Raw genomic sequence first — 14170 nt, 5'->3', positions numbered from 1 at the left:
AGAATGTGCTCGCTGTACTGGTGACTGCTGAAAGAATGAGAAGAGGGAGATGAGATTCTTTTTAAACTATTTACAGTGAGAGAGAAACTAAAGAAAGTGAGAGAAAAGGAATTCCTATTATTATTATTTCATGTCTATTGTGTGTATGTGTATTTTTCCTAGTACCTCATTTATATTTATATTCTGTGTTGTGTGACTGATGTACGTGTGCTGCTGTAACACCGTAATTTCCCATTTTTCTTGGGATCAATTAATATCTATCTATCTATCTATCTATCTATCTATCTATCTATCTATCTATCTATCTATCTATCTATCTATCTATCTATCTCTCTATCTATCTGTCTATCTATCTATCTATCTATCTATCTATCTATCTATCTATCTATCTATCTAAACATGGAGCAGAAGAAATATTGAGTAGCAAGAAAGACTTAAAAAATGGAAGTGACAACCAGACATGATGAAGAGCTACAGTCAAATGCAAAACATGCAAATAAAGAGTTAATTATACAAAACACACTAGTTTTCCAGGTGAGTTTTACAGCTTTAAAGGAACTTTTTAATTTGGCAAAAATTTCAGGGACAGTTGCCAACAACTGGCAAACAGCCAAACAAATGAAAACGCAGAAATGAGAAAACAATAAACCTTCTGCTGTGATTAGATTTACAAAATCTTATTTGTACTGGTGTAGTGAGAAAAAAAGCTTTTGTTTGATGAAATGTAATTTGATTTAGCAGCATGCAGCCAGTGAGTTCGGGACATTAGGAGAGCAGGGTGCTGGAAGCTGCCAAGACCATGAACAGCTCTCTCCCGCAGACGCCCACCTAGGTGGGGGGAGATTAAAAAAAACACAAAAAATACACACGTAACGGATGTTATACACTCTGTCTAAAGGAGACGTTTTGCACTTAGCTTACATCATCTTTTCTACAAATTGAAAAATAAGATTCAGTTAGAGGCTGCCCAGCATGCATATTTGTGGCTCATTATTTAAAAAATGCTTTTCAGTCCCCTCCCCTCTTTGCTGAAATCAGTGTTGCTCTGTTCGCTCGAAATTATATTAAAATGATTTAAAGTGTATCAATGTGAAGGACTTAGCATAGGGACAGAGGAAGAACATGTGGAACGTGTGCAAAGACGGAAATATTTTACCCCACAAATAATTATTTCAGTAAATTATCCAATAATTTGGAGGAGGGTGCAAAACAAGCAACTATAGGGAAGAAGGAAGAAAAGAAGGAATTTTGCTATGTGACGTGCATCAATTAGGTTCCAGTCAATAGTTTCCGTCTCAGCTGAAGGCAACGTATTGTAGCTGCACCGCCAACGAGGTAGAAATAATGCAGACAATCAAATCAACTGTTGTTCTAACAGTGTGGCTTTGCTCACACACATAAATGTGAACACACAAACTTAAAATGTATTTTTTCATTTCTAACCTAAGTGAGGCCAAACGTTGAAATATCTCTTGCAAATGTTGAGTTTTTACTGATTAGATTTTGTTTATTGGGGTTGTTGTTGGTGTGGTGACACCCATTATGCAAATGTGATATTTGTGGTTGACATTATATGAGGAGTAATGGTTCATAATAGAAGCGCTCAATGGTTTCAACAGCGAGAAGGCACCGTATCCACCAGCTTTCTGTTGGAGCTCCCTCTCTCCCATTGCATTCTTGACCCTATACAGGCAGGTATGGATTCATAATAGAGCACATACATACACACAACAGCCCCAGTCTCTTTTACAGCTGTCGCATCTTTGCGCAGCATAGACTTTGTTCGGCAAAGCTGTCAGTGCTGCTGCAAGAATAACTGCTTTCCAGAAAGTACCAGACTTCCCACATTTATAAGGGGCTGCCTGTGGGTTTATGTGGGAGCTGTGTGCATCTGGTTGCATGCCTTGTAAAAGACAGAGAGGCAGGAATGGAAAACGTATAGGTGGAGGGCTGGCTCAGAGAGGAGGAGTGATTTAACTGCTGGGTAATGTTTGCAGGACATTCACCTTCATAGCTTCTACAGATGAAAGAAAAGATAGTGATTGGGACTGTATACTGTAATTGGACTGCTTGTCATTAAAGGATTTTTTATTACTAAGCATATCAACATGTCTAAAGTCAGGATGTGCTAAAGGTGCTCTAAACGATGTTACGCATTTTTTAGGTTACAACCTTTTTTGTCACATACAGCAAACATCTCCTTACTATTGGCTAGCGGCCTGTCCCCTGAACACACTGAAAAAACACGGTCTCTCTGTCTGCAAACAGCAACAAAAACAAACTGCGCCAATCTGCACCACGAAGCATACACACACAGTGTTCCAGCCAATAATTGACAAGAAGGATTTGCTTGAGACCTCACCGCAGCAGCGTTAGCACGTAGGCTACTTCCACAATGCGCCTTCATGACTGTTTCAGGCAGTATGGACGGGAGGAAGGGGGGCGAGCTAGTCTCAGTTTTGTTTGACAAATCTTCGAACTTCAAAAACAAGAAGCAACGTCACCCAACATCGCTTAGAGCACCTTTAAATAATGTGTCTGGATTTATTAAACTAGCAGATTATTACCATGGCATTTCTATACTGTTTTGTTTTTACCAAAGCTGGGAAATTACCAAAATACTACATTTTATAGATATACTATTTGAGTGTGTACGTGTGTGTGTGTGTGCTATCAGTGATTTGTGCTGCTGAGCAGAGAGTTAAAATCTGTGTTAGTAGGTTACACTCTCAGCAAAGGCCAACCACAAGAGACCTGTCTGAAGTGTGTGTTTGCATCTACAGAAGAACAAGGTTCACTCTGGCATGCTTGTGTTTGTGCGAGCCTGCGCTGAACTGCATTCAGGTTCTAGAAAGATGAGATCTGGAGCACATCATTATGGGAATGCAAATCGTGGACTGCCGTCTAAATTCTTCGGTGTTGAAAACATTCCCTCATCCCCATAGGGAGAGGACATTGCAAAAAAAAATATGTCAGAAAATGCTGTTGGATATATTGACTGAGCAAAATTAAACCGTGTATAAAGAAATTAATCCATAAATGAACGTCTCTCTATCTATAGATCTATCTGTCTGTTAAAGCACAGGTTTTAACTTTGAGTCAGTTGATGTGTGGAGACTCATTCTATCTTAAACCACATTCACATAAGTGTGTTCATTTGTGTGTTTATATGTCAGAGGAAGTGTGAGAACTGGGTCAGCCTCCTGAGGAGAACAATAACGGTGAGATAAAGAAGCAATGAATAAAGGAGGGCAGGAGGGATGAGAAACACGGAAGAACGAGGTGAAGAAATGCTGATGCAGAGAATTCACTGCTAAGTGCTCTCTAAGCTAATTAGAGGGCGAAAATCAAGCGAGCATTATACTGTTTATAGATACAGCCAATTAGGAAGCGTTGTACAGTGGGCCAGATGGTCAGGGATGTGGGACAGTCTGTGGGACGTTAGTTGGACCTTACAAATAAAAAAAGACCCATCTTTAGATTTGAATTCTTCTTACAGTGGTTTTACCTAAGTTGCATTCCTGCCTACTTCCTAAATGTGTTGATTTCCTAATGAACACACACACACACACACACACACACACACACACACACACACACATAGAAACACACACAAACACACACACAATGTGTCATGTCCAACCGTAAGCTTTTTGTTGCATCAATACTCTCACTTTTGTTATTTTCAGATAAATAAACAAAGATAAAACACAGTTAAGGAGGAGGGAAAGGCCAAAATAAAGTAAAATAAGGGAATAATGAGGGAAAGGCTCATTGTTTGGAGTTTTTTTCAAAAATGGGTAAATGGTTTGGTTTTGAATGGTGAAATAATACGGGTGAAAATGATTCTTTTTATTAATACAAAAATCCTATTTTTAAAATGTCATTTGCAATGCAATTATTCTGGGCTCAATCCCTTTTTCCCCCTCTTCACTTCATGTAACACTTTTGAACACTTTGAGCTGTCAATGTCGTTTCTGATGAAGGGATTAGTGTCTCCTGTCAGTATGAAACCCAACACCTTTCATCTGTGTTAAACCCATCATATCCTTATATGAAAGCATTTTTTTCCTGACCTATTGGTCAGAAAACCTATAATGATTAACCCTGAATAAGGTTCTTTAAATGCTTTGGAGAACAATGCTGAGGGTCTGTTTGGAGGTTAGTCAGTATTAGTTAGTTAGCAAAAATCTACAAATAAACACACACATTAAACACACACAGCCAATACAAACACCCAGAACCAAATCACTTGTTATTTAGCCTTTATTAAATAATAATAATAATAATAATAATAATAATAATAACATTAAAAAAAGAAATTTTTCTGTACAAAGTCTACAAACAACAACAGTTTGAGTTATCTGGCTTAGGTGTGTTTATGTCTTAACGTGTTTGTGTGTGTGTGTGTGTATGTGCGTGTATCCATCGAGACAAAAGAGGTAATACTATCTGGACTTCCAGAAGATAGTGTTGAAGTCGAAACAGGAGAGAGAGAGAGAAAGAGAGAGAGAGAGAGAGAGAGAGAGAGAGAGAGAGAGAGAGAGAGAATAGTTGATATGTTTGTGTGTTTCTGTATGATTTTGTGTTAATTTGTAGCAGACAACATACTCACTGTTTAATGTGTTTGTGTGAAAGAGAAAGAAAGAGTCAGATAGCAATGGGGAGAGAGAGAGAGAGAGAGAGATAGAGAGAGAGAGAGACAAAAAGGGAGCTCCAAGGCACTTGGAAAACGGTCCAATGAAAACGCAGTGGGATGGACAGAAATCCCTCTCTCTCTCTGTCCATTGCTCCCTCCCTTCGTATCTCCGTCCATGAGCATCTTTCAACACCTATTTTTTTAATAACCCCCCTAAAATCTTAATTTATTTCATCTCAGCAGGCCTCCTGACTACGGTAAATCCGTGCATGCCATCGAACAGGAAGAGATGAGAGAGAAAGGCAAAAAGACAAGTGTGACATGACATGATTTAGTCATTTCCCTCTTTCCTTCCTCTCTTTTTTCTCTATCAATTTACCCCCCCAGAGGTCAGCAACTTCACAGCTTCAGGAAACACAAAAAGGTCTTTATGGGATTGACAGTAAAAATGACAATGAGAAGGAAAAATACAAAGAAGGGAGAGGACAGCATCTGGTCGTCCAATTACATTTTTTAAGATTTCTGTCTCCGGTGTGTGTCTTTTTGTATTGTTGTTTATCTCTCACCTTCCACCTGTCCGGCTGACAGTCTCATTTTATGTTTCTTTGTCTTAATTTCTATCAGTCCACTCCATCTGTCAGCTGAGTATCTCACCGGATATGTTTCCATGTAGAGAATCATCTGTCTTAAAGCCCTACGACTTATAACATTTTCATATGAATCAAAAACTTTGACGGACTACGTTGCCAAGTTAATCAAATGTTCCCGACCACAGATTGAACAGTCTGCAAGTGACATCTTCAACAGCAGATAGTTTACTTCAAATGCAAGGTCTGCAGCCACGGGTTATGTTGCCATTTAAAATCTACCCAAAATGCAACAGTCTCCCACGATTTACATTAATTTGCAGCTAGGAAACCATTTATAAAGCGCACACAGAAGTAAGGGTGTGGAGGTCAGGATGGATGGTCAGCTGACAACGTGCTACACCTTATTCTGTTTTTTTTTTTTTTTTTTTACCACAACCTTTACAAATGACTTTTGGTTGTGTAAGCATCACCATAACAACTCTAGTTATAAATTAGTTGGATAGTCGTAGTTGTCATGAGTGTAAACTGTCGGAAAACATGTCAAAATTGGCGATATGTTAAGCAGTTTGTCAATATGCTAATTAAAAAAAAAAAAAGAAGAAAAACCTTCTGAAGGGCAATGAAGTTACCCTGTGGAGCTTTCTCGTGAACATAAAACTTATTATTTACCGTATATTCACAAACAAGTTGATTGCGTTTCCTTTCTCATAAAGGTATTTACAAAGCCTTTTGTCCAATTGTAATTTAAAAGCCTTGCAAGCTTGCGGATTTCTTCTTCCCCGTTGCTGGAAAATGTTGTTTTTTTCCATTGCATGCCAACCACCAGTCAGTGGAGTAGTGTGAAACCACGTTGCTGCATACATGTGTGCATGCATCAACAGAAACACTGCTCCACAGTGTTACTAGTGGTCAAAAACTCCACAGGGTACCTTTGAGTTTAAATTAAGTTTCACCAAAATGTAATTAGCTGAAGCCAAACAGTGGCATATTAATGTAATTCTTGGGAGAAACATCAGTATAATGCTGGCCATACATGTTCACATGCAATATTTGTGTAGGTATCCTTACCAGGCGTTAACAATAATCTGTGATAATCTGAGTATAAACTTTGAGTTATGATGTTCAGACATTTTCTGCATGTAAACATATAATTTAACACTTTTTCTTTCCTTTTTCTTCTCTGCCTGTCTTTCTTTATTTGTGTGTGTGTGTGTGTGTGTGTGTGTGTGTGTGTCCTCCTGTTTAGTCTCTCCAGCAGCACTGGCACTCCTTGATGGCTGTCCTCCGATACAGCGTATACTGTAGTTAGCTTAAGGCTCGATTGTGTGTCCAATAAAGTCAACGGTACAATTTCCATTGTCTTCTTTTAGACATTCCGTCTCTTTCTGTTTTTTGAGTGTCCTCCTTTCAGGGGGTGGGGGATGACTCTAAGAGCGGTAAATAAAAGGTAGGATGATTTATCACTCTCAGTCCCGGCCTCTTTTAAAACTTGTTCAGACCCCCTGTGCACATACAGTACACAGCTCTTTGGCAATCCATAGGTTGCAATAAAACAATCATTGACATTTTGTCCACACAGTGTCTGTCCATCATTTGGGCATCATACAGTCTATGAAGCAAAAAATATAGATATATACCAAAGACAAACCCTAGAATACTGAATCTAAAGCACGACTCCATAACAGCATGTTAGATTTATAATTTAAACCTCTGATTTTCTGTCTACCGTCTTTCTTTACCTTTCCTCTACTCTTTGTAAAGACTGATCATCTGTAATGGAACATGTGTGAAAATAGAAAAGGACTGAAGTAACAGTTAAGACCATGGAGTCCAACACAATGCTAAAGAAAGTCTAAAAATGGCGTTAAGAGCTCTACAAGGTGGCTACGAACTGAAGCTGGCTTTTCATTACTTTTTTTTTTCAAACAAACACAAGTCTAAAACATAACAAAAACAGTCACCATTACTCTTCTATGCCACTGGTTTCACAAAGCGCAGACCGAGGGCAGACAAAGGAGCGAGCGAGCGCCATATGGCAGGCTAAATGGACGTTTGAAAAGTCCCAGAACTCATATCTAAAACTTTCAGAAAAAAACAGAAAGAAAATGTCCTTTTTCCTCCTCTTTTCCTTCTTCGCCTTTAGAAATCCAGATTGATTTGAGTAGTGTGGTTTGATACCTTTAAAACTTCGTTAGGGGATAGGCATTCGCTTGAAATGCGTTGATTTCAGTCAAAAGTACCCACATTAAATGGTCCACTGGTGCTGAAGTCTTCACCGACAGTCAGAATCTGGAGCTTTTGGATTTCAGCATGCCGTCTCAACTGGCCACATTCAAATTCAAGCCAATGAGGACAAATTAGGCATTGCCCTTCTACAAAGTACCAGTCATTGGTACATCTTCTTCATTAAGAATCCCATTACAGACATTTTAACCAAACACACCAGACTGTGCTATCATTTGTGGTCCAAATTTCCAGATTATCATGGGTGCTGTGGTCCATCCCCTTCCTAGCTTCATTCCAGTGGCTGGTGGGTTATATTCTATGGTAGATCTGTCATTCATATTCATTCCTTCATTCATTCATTCACAGGCTTTTAGAATCGAGCAGGCTCTCTCCTGCAGGCGGAGGAGATATGGTACTGTGGGTAGGGGAGACTGGGATCAGGTGTTCCCCCAGTGTAGGCCTCATAGCATGTAGGGGAGATCAAGTTTCCACTGGTTGGGAATCTCTGGTGGACTGTTTCCCCTTTTAGACATTAGAGCAGGATATTGGGTATGGGACAGTGGGGATTAAAATAACAGATAGTGCTTACATTTCCTGTTTGCTTTGTCCAAACCGAGAACCAAAATTACTATCGCATGGGATCACGGGACGTGTCTTTCCCTATTGTTCTCCAGAGTTCTCCTCCTCCTGCTCTTCATGCCTCTGAGCAGCACCTCTGCTGGTTTATCTTCACTTTATGCTTAATCCCGTCGTACAACTCAAAGTTGTAGTTCTCCAGCGTTGTGGAGGAGCGCGAGGAAAGGCCGCTGTAGGAGCATGTGCAGTAGAGGAGCAGTCCTGCGCAAACAGCACCCATCAGCACGCCTAGAGAGCTCATCACTATGATGGTGAGGAGGATGGGGTCCAGCGTGTACAGCCAGGCGTTGTCCTTGTCTTTCTCTGACACCAGGGTTACGGAGGAGGGGTCCACATCAGAGGAAGAGGGGGTGGAGAAGGAGGACGGCCACCCTGGGAACAAATAGTCTGGAGAGAAAGCAGGAAACATTAGAAAATACTTCTATGCACAAAAAAAAACAACTAACAAACATCTAATACCATTGTTTTTGCATTTGTTAGCCTATATACTACAAACACATTTACACACACAAACCACAATGGTGTTATTTACATTTGTGACAACCTTTGTATAAAAATTACATCAAGAAGTCTTAAATTGTAAAGTGTGGATTCAAAAATGATTTGCAAAAAAATAAATATAACTGATTTGAAATTAAGAAGCTAAAACATTGAAATATATAAAGTGTAAACTATGTAACCTTTGATCAACAGCGCCACTGTGGCCACAAGTGACAATTTCGAGTTAATGGTGAACGTTAAAACGTGTAATGGTAGCACAAGCGGAGAAGTGACATGAAGTCAGAATTGGCTGAGTAATGTCTCTTAGCAATATCTTTAGTTAGATAACATTAGCCACTATAAGCTACTGTTACAAGACCAGTACAAGACCAAGTCAGTGTATTGTACAGAGTAAGGGTGCATATGATTGGTTACAGTTTAAATGGTTAATGTAAAAGAGAAGGACCGTGGTATTTCTTCTTTCAACTGTTGCATAGTCTTGCTTTAAGGAAATTAATTACTGTATCAGAGGCAAATGTCCCACGTCATGGCCGATATATTAAAGATAAAGCTAATTCTGTTACCCCAGCTGTTATTGACGTCATAAGTTTGTAAACATAATGAAATGAATTGCTGTAATGGTGCTCTGCCGTGTGTGTGGTGTGAACATTGAAGTGTGCACATCTAGTTGGCATAAGCAATCATGCTAATCCACTTAATGAATGTATACACATGAACAAGCCAATCCGTAATTGAGTACTGCATTTAGCGTTCTATGGCAGAACGCACACACACACGCACACACACACACACACACACACACACACACACACACACACGCGACACACACACACACACACACACACACACACTTGTTAGTGGGGTAAATGTTGAGTACCTTTCTTGTATCTGCCAAGGGGCTGGGAGAAACAAGACACACGCACACACACACACACACACACACACACACACACACACACACACACACACACACACACACACACACACACACACACACACACACACACACACAGGAAGTAAACCGTGATTGTTACAGACAGATGTTTTCTAGCTGCCCAGGAGAAAACTGTCTGTCTCACTTTGTGTACCACGGAACATAAAAGAGGAGGAGAGGAAACACACACTAACATGGCCACATGCACACTTTTGGTTACTCTCTCACACTGTTCCTCTCTCTATACACACACACACACACAACACACACACACACACACACACACACACACACACACACACACACACACACACACACACACACACACACACACACACACACACACAGCCTGTCACTGTTGCCACAGGCTTTTTTCTTTTGGAATCACAAGTAAAACGAAGAGCCAAGGGCATGCCTCTGCCTAAAGAGCTACTGTACTATTATTTTGGTGATCCTTGTAAAACAGCCAGTATTGCCTCAGGCTGAGAGGAGAGCAGAGGAGAAGAGAAGAGTAGAGTAGAAGAGAACTTGAAACCTCACCTCCATTGATGGGGGGCTTGTGGTTGAAAACAGGATCTTTTCCGAAATCCATAGGCCTGGGGTCTGTTATAAAAGACAGAAAAGCGGTATTAATCTCAACCAAGTTAAAGCTACTTTAGAGTCCAAAACATGTGAGAACATCACTCCATTTCTTATGTTGTCAGCACACAAGCTACCACAAACAGCTCAAAGAGTAAGTGATCTTGTTTAAACGGTCTGAAGATATCAGGCAAGACTTAAGGGGAGACTTAACTGTGAAAAAAGACACAAATCTGTTTCATAGAAAAATATCACTTTTATTACCTTCACATTCGCCACAATATATTTTCTTTTTATTCCAAGACCATGAAATTCAACAAGCTAAAATACCACATTATACTTCTGAGGCAGTCGGAAGTGCAAGACTTTGAAGGGTTTGGAAACTCAATTCTGATTCAATTTGGTTTCATTCAAGGAAATTGATATTACAATACTCAGAAAAATATAGAGCAATATCTGGGCAGCTGATAATCATTTATTGCTGGGGCAAAGAAATCAAAAACACATTATAAAGTGAAACCCTAATAGATATTCAAAAGACAAGAGGAGAAAAACTAATTTAGTAGATATGAAAAAAAGATACGGAGCCTCATTTCCTCAGTTAGATAAGGTCATTTTTCCATGAGACAATTTACTATACATTCTATAAAAACCCTTTCCAAAATCCAATAATCAGTCTGTAAACAATAGTAAGAGATGAATACTTTTAAATAAGATCCGCTATCTGGGAAATGAAGATATTTGCTCATGTATTATATATGATGTAACTTCCTTGAAATTGTAGAAGTGACTCCATCACATCTTTAATTGTGTCAAATTGACCCAAAATGGACTTCCAAACCCAATTAGAGAATAAACAAAAGACACTGACTTGAATTTCATTTCAATTCAAACGTTACAGCAACCAACAAATCCTTTGCTAAATTGACCGAATTCAATTTGCTTATTTAATTATTTGATAAGGGGAGTATGGGTGGATCATGACTTTCTATGTTTCTCTGTACTTCAATATTTAATTAGTGTAAAGTGTAAGATAGGGAAATCCAGCACAAGTCAAAAACACAATCATAAAGGTTTTTCCTTTACAGAGGCAGAGAAAGTGCACAGAAGTAAATATAATAGCGATCTGGCTGAAGCCAGAGATGAACGTTTAAGCAGTTCACCACTCTAAAGCTGGTTTTATTCATGTTCATCCCTCGCTTCAGGTCATGACCAGTCTTTACTGCTTCCAACTGGTTTACCACAAGAATAATCTTTCTGGTCAAAAACCTCAATTATTAAAGACCAGTAAACACATAATTTATTCATTTGATGAAAAGTGACTTCTCAAACATGACTACTCAAGGTAGATTTTCCAAAAACTCAACATGTGGTTGCACTTTACCCCTAAAGTGTGACCTCACCCAAATTGATGCCGGAAAGTGACAAACAAAGAAAAGACAAGCAAGGGATACCTACAAGGAATATCTCCCTAAATTATAGTACCTCCTGGAGGTCTTACTGAAATGTCCTCTTTGTGTAAGACTACACTTAGTACATGCACATATAAGAAGCTAATCTCTTCGGTCTTCTGATTGTGTAAATGTAGTCTCGAAACAGACCCTCCAGCTCTAACTTCTCTGTTCTCACAGTCAAATGAAATCACCGCAGACATCGACAAAACGTTAAATCAACGGAGAGCTAGCTAAAAAGGCAGGATAAAAAAAGAGGGATGCTCGGACACTCTTTGGATGACTGTTGAACACTTTCTAATGATCCTGGCTTAAAGCCCTCAGGCTATGGGATCCTGAGAAAAATCATCACGCGGATCTGGAAAGAGATTAAAACTCCCTGTAGCCCCATTTTATCTCCACTCTCCAATTAGACAAGAGAAGAATAAAAAGGGGGCTTTTTTATTCAGGAAAAGACATGGATGGCTCTTTGGCACCGTACGCTGTTCCAGTTGGTGCCCCAGGACCTGCTAGAGTGCAGGAGCAGGCAGAAAGAAAAAAGAAATAGAAATGGCCTGAGGGCTAAAAATGCTTACTGCAGGGTTTTATGAATGCAATCAGCTCCATTAACTAATTAGAAATATTAAAAGGCTTCAAAGTAGTCAGTGATGGAGAAGGGAGAGGGAAGTGAGGGAAGGTTGATTTAAAAGCGCTGCATGAAGAGACGCCAGCACATTTTCCAAATCTTGCAAAAAGTTTGATAGAGAGAGAGTGAGAATGAAAGAGAAAAGTGCATGGGCAGCACAACATAAACGCAGTCATATATCATTCCTCTGTTTGAATTTCGGACCCACATTGATTGGGTTACAGCACAGGGCTGCTAGAGTCAGTCACATAATGTGTAAATCATACACAAGTCGATTGAAATGGAAGGGAGAGGGGATGGATACGCAAGCATAAAATGATGAAAATACTTGTTGACTAAAGCACAAAACCACATTTTCATGAGACACAGTTTGACGAAATAAGTCAATATGGAGAGCTGCAAAGTAGATGCACTTGCTGAACACACATGCAACAAGGATTTAAGTGACTGAATTTGTTGGAATTCTTTGCTAATACAGGTTTGTTAGATTGTGTTCGTGCAGTAAGTATAATGTGGCTCCATCACACTGTCTATTCTGCCAAAAAACTTCTTTCATCTGCTTTTGTGTTTGAAACATCCTGCCCTCCTACTTCAATTCTCTCCCTCCTTCAATCCAAACCCCAACCTGCCTCCATGTTAGCCTTCCTCTCAGAGTAAAAGAAAAATCTATTTTAGAAAGTATAAAGCACTTTTGAGCACTTTTATTTTTTTACTTCTTTCATCTTCCTCTATCTCTGGGCGCTTTCCTTAAGGGAAAGAGGCCTTCGTAATGGGCTCCTCCCCTCTGAGAGATGTTTTACTCTTCTCCATTTCTGTCTCTCATTTTCCCTCCTGTGTTTTTTACTGGAAGGATTTGCGATGAGGGAAAGAGTAGAATAGGAACAAGCGGATTTTGATAAAAAGGCTGGGGGATTTGAGTATGAACAAAATGATGTCGTGGTGCAGCACACAACACAGTATGGTGAACTGCCGTGAATTCCAGAAAATAAGAACCACTTTTGGTGTGGTCTGAAGTTGATACAGGGCTTCTCAAACCCAAACCAACTAGTCTTGCATTGCTAGATTTCTTCCACAGCGCTGCGGAGGAGGGTCTGGCTAGTCCACACAGCTTTCTGGGATGGGAGAATAACGTGCTCTGTTATTGGCATTTCTTTAAACTAGTGCTGTCAGATAAACCGGTTATTAAAGGCCAAGTGAGAATGTTGCGTGTGAATCTGAACACTACAGTAGGCTGTGTGCCAATGTAGTTTTCAATAAAAAAAAACATTGAGACAAAGCAAGCCGATCCACTTTCCCATGTTGATAAGAGCATTAAAATGAGAAAAAATAATGGGACAAAAAGACATCGAGGGACATTTAGAATAGATAAAAATGTGCAATTAATTGACATTAATGTGCGAGTCAACTACATCATTAATGCAATTAATTGCGATTAAATATTTGAATTGTTTGACAGCACTAGTTTAAACCAATCACAATCATCTTGGGTGGCGCTGAGTGCCAGACGCAGGTAGGCCTATGGTGCCGCTGCAAAAAAGCCTTGGGAAGGAACTTGTTTTCGTGAACATGTGCTCGTAGGGAAGTGAGCTCTGGGATTCAAATGGCTGTCGAGTGTGTGATGAGAATTATACTTTAAAAAAAGTAGGGGTGCAACGGATTACACAACTCACGGTTTGGATCGCATCACGGTTTTGAACAAAGAATTTAAATGATTTATTCAATGTAATAACTTTTTTTTTAAGATTATTTTTGGGGCATTTTTAGGCCTTTATTTTCACAGGACAGATGAAGACATGAAAGGGAGAGAGGGGGAATGACATGCAGCAAAGGGCCGCAGGTTGGAGTCATACCTGCGACTTCTGCGTCAAGAAGAAAACTCTAAATATGTGCTCCCGCTCTACCAACTGAGCTGGCCCAGCCACCAATGTAATAACTTTTAAAAAAATGATAAGTTCTTTCACCAGTAAATTGCTGATGAGACAGAAGAGA

The 14170-nt window shown here is 39.6% G+C and overlaps 1 protein-coding gene across 2 annotated transcripts in view; it reads right to left on the bottom strand.

Moving 5' to 3' along the window:
• Positions 1–4391: 4391 nt before the first annotated feature.
• LOC116698005 (neuropilin-2) overlaps positions 4392–14170 on the bottom strand; it is a 100326-nt gene continuing 90547 nt past the window's right edge. For both annotated transcript variants that reach the window (XM_032529699.1, XM_032529701.1), the window contains 2 exons: positions 10067–10129; positions 4392–8478 (listed from right to left, as the gene is read on the bottom strand). In XM_032529699.1, coding sequence (XP_032385590.1) covers positions 8150–8478; positions 10067–10129 — 392 coding nt within the window. In that variant the 3' untranslated portion in view covers positions 4392–8149. The remainder of the gene's footprint in view (positions 8479–10066; positions 10130–14170) is intronic.

This window comes from Etheostoma spectabile, chromosome 11 (assembly GCF_008692095.1).
Source record: "Etheostoma spectabile isolate EspeVRDwgs_2016 chromosome 11, UIUC_Espe_1.0, whole genome shotgun sequence".
NCBI classification, from domain to species: Eukaryota; Metazoa; Chordata; class Actinopteri; order Perciformes; family Percidae; genus Etheostoma; species Etheostoma spectabile.
The sequence above is the reverse complement of the archived record's forward strand: the minus strand, read 5'-3'. Positions and strand labels throughout refer to the sequence as shown.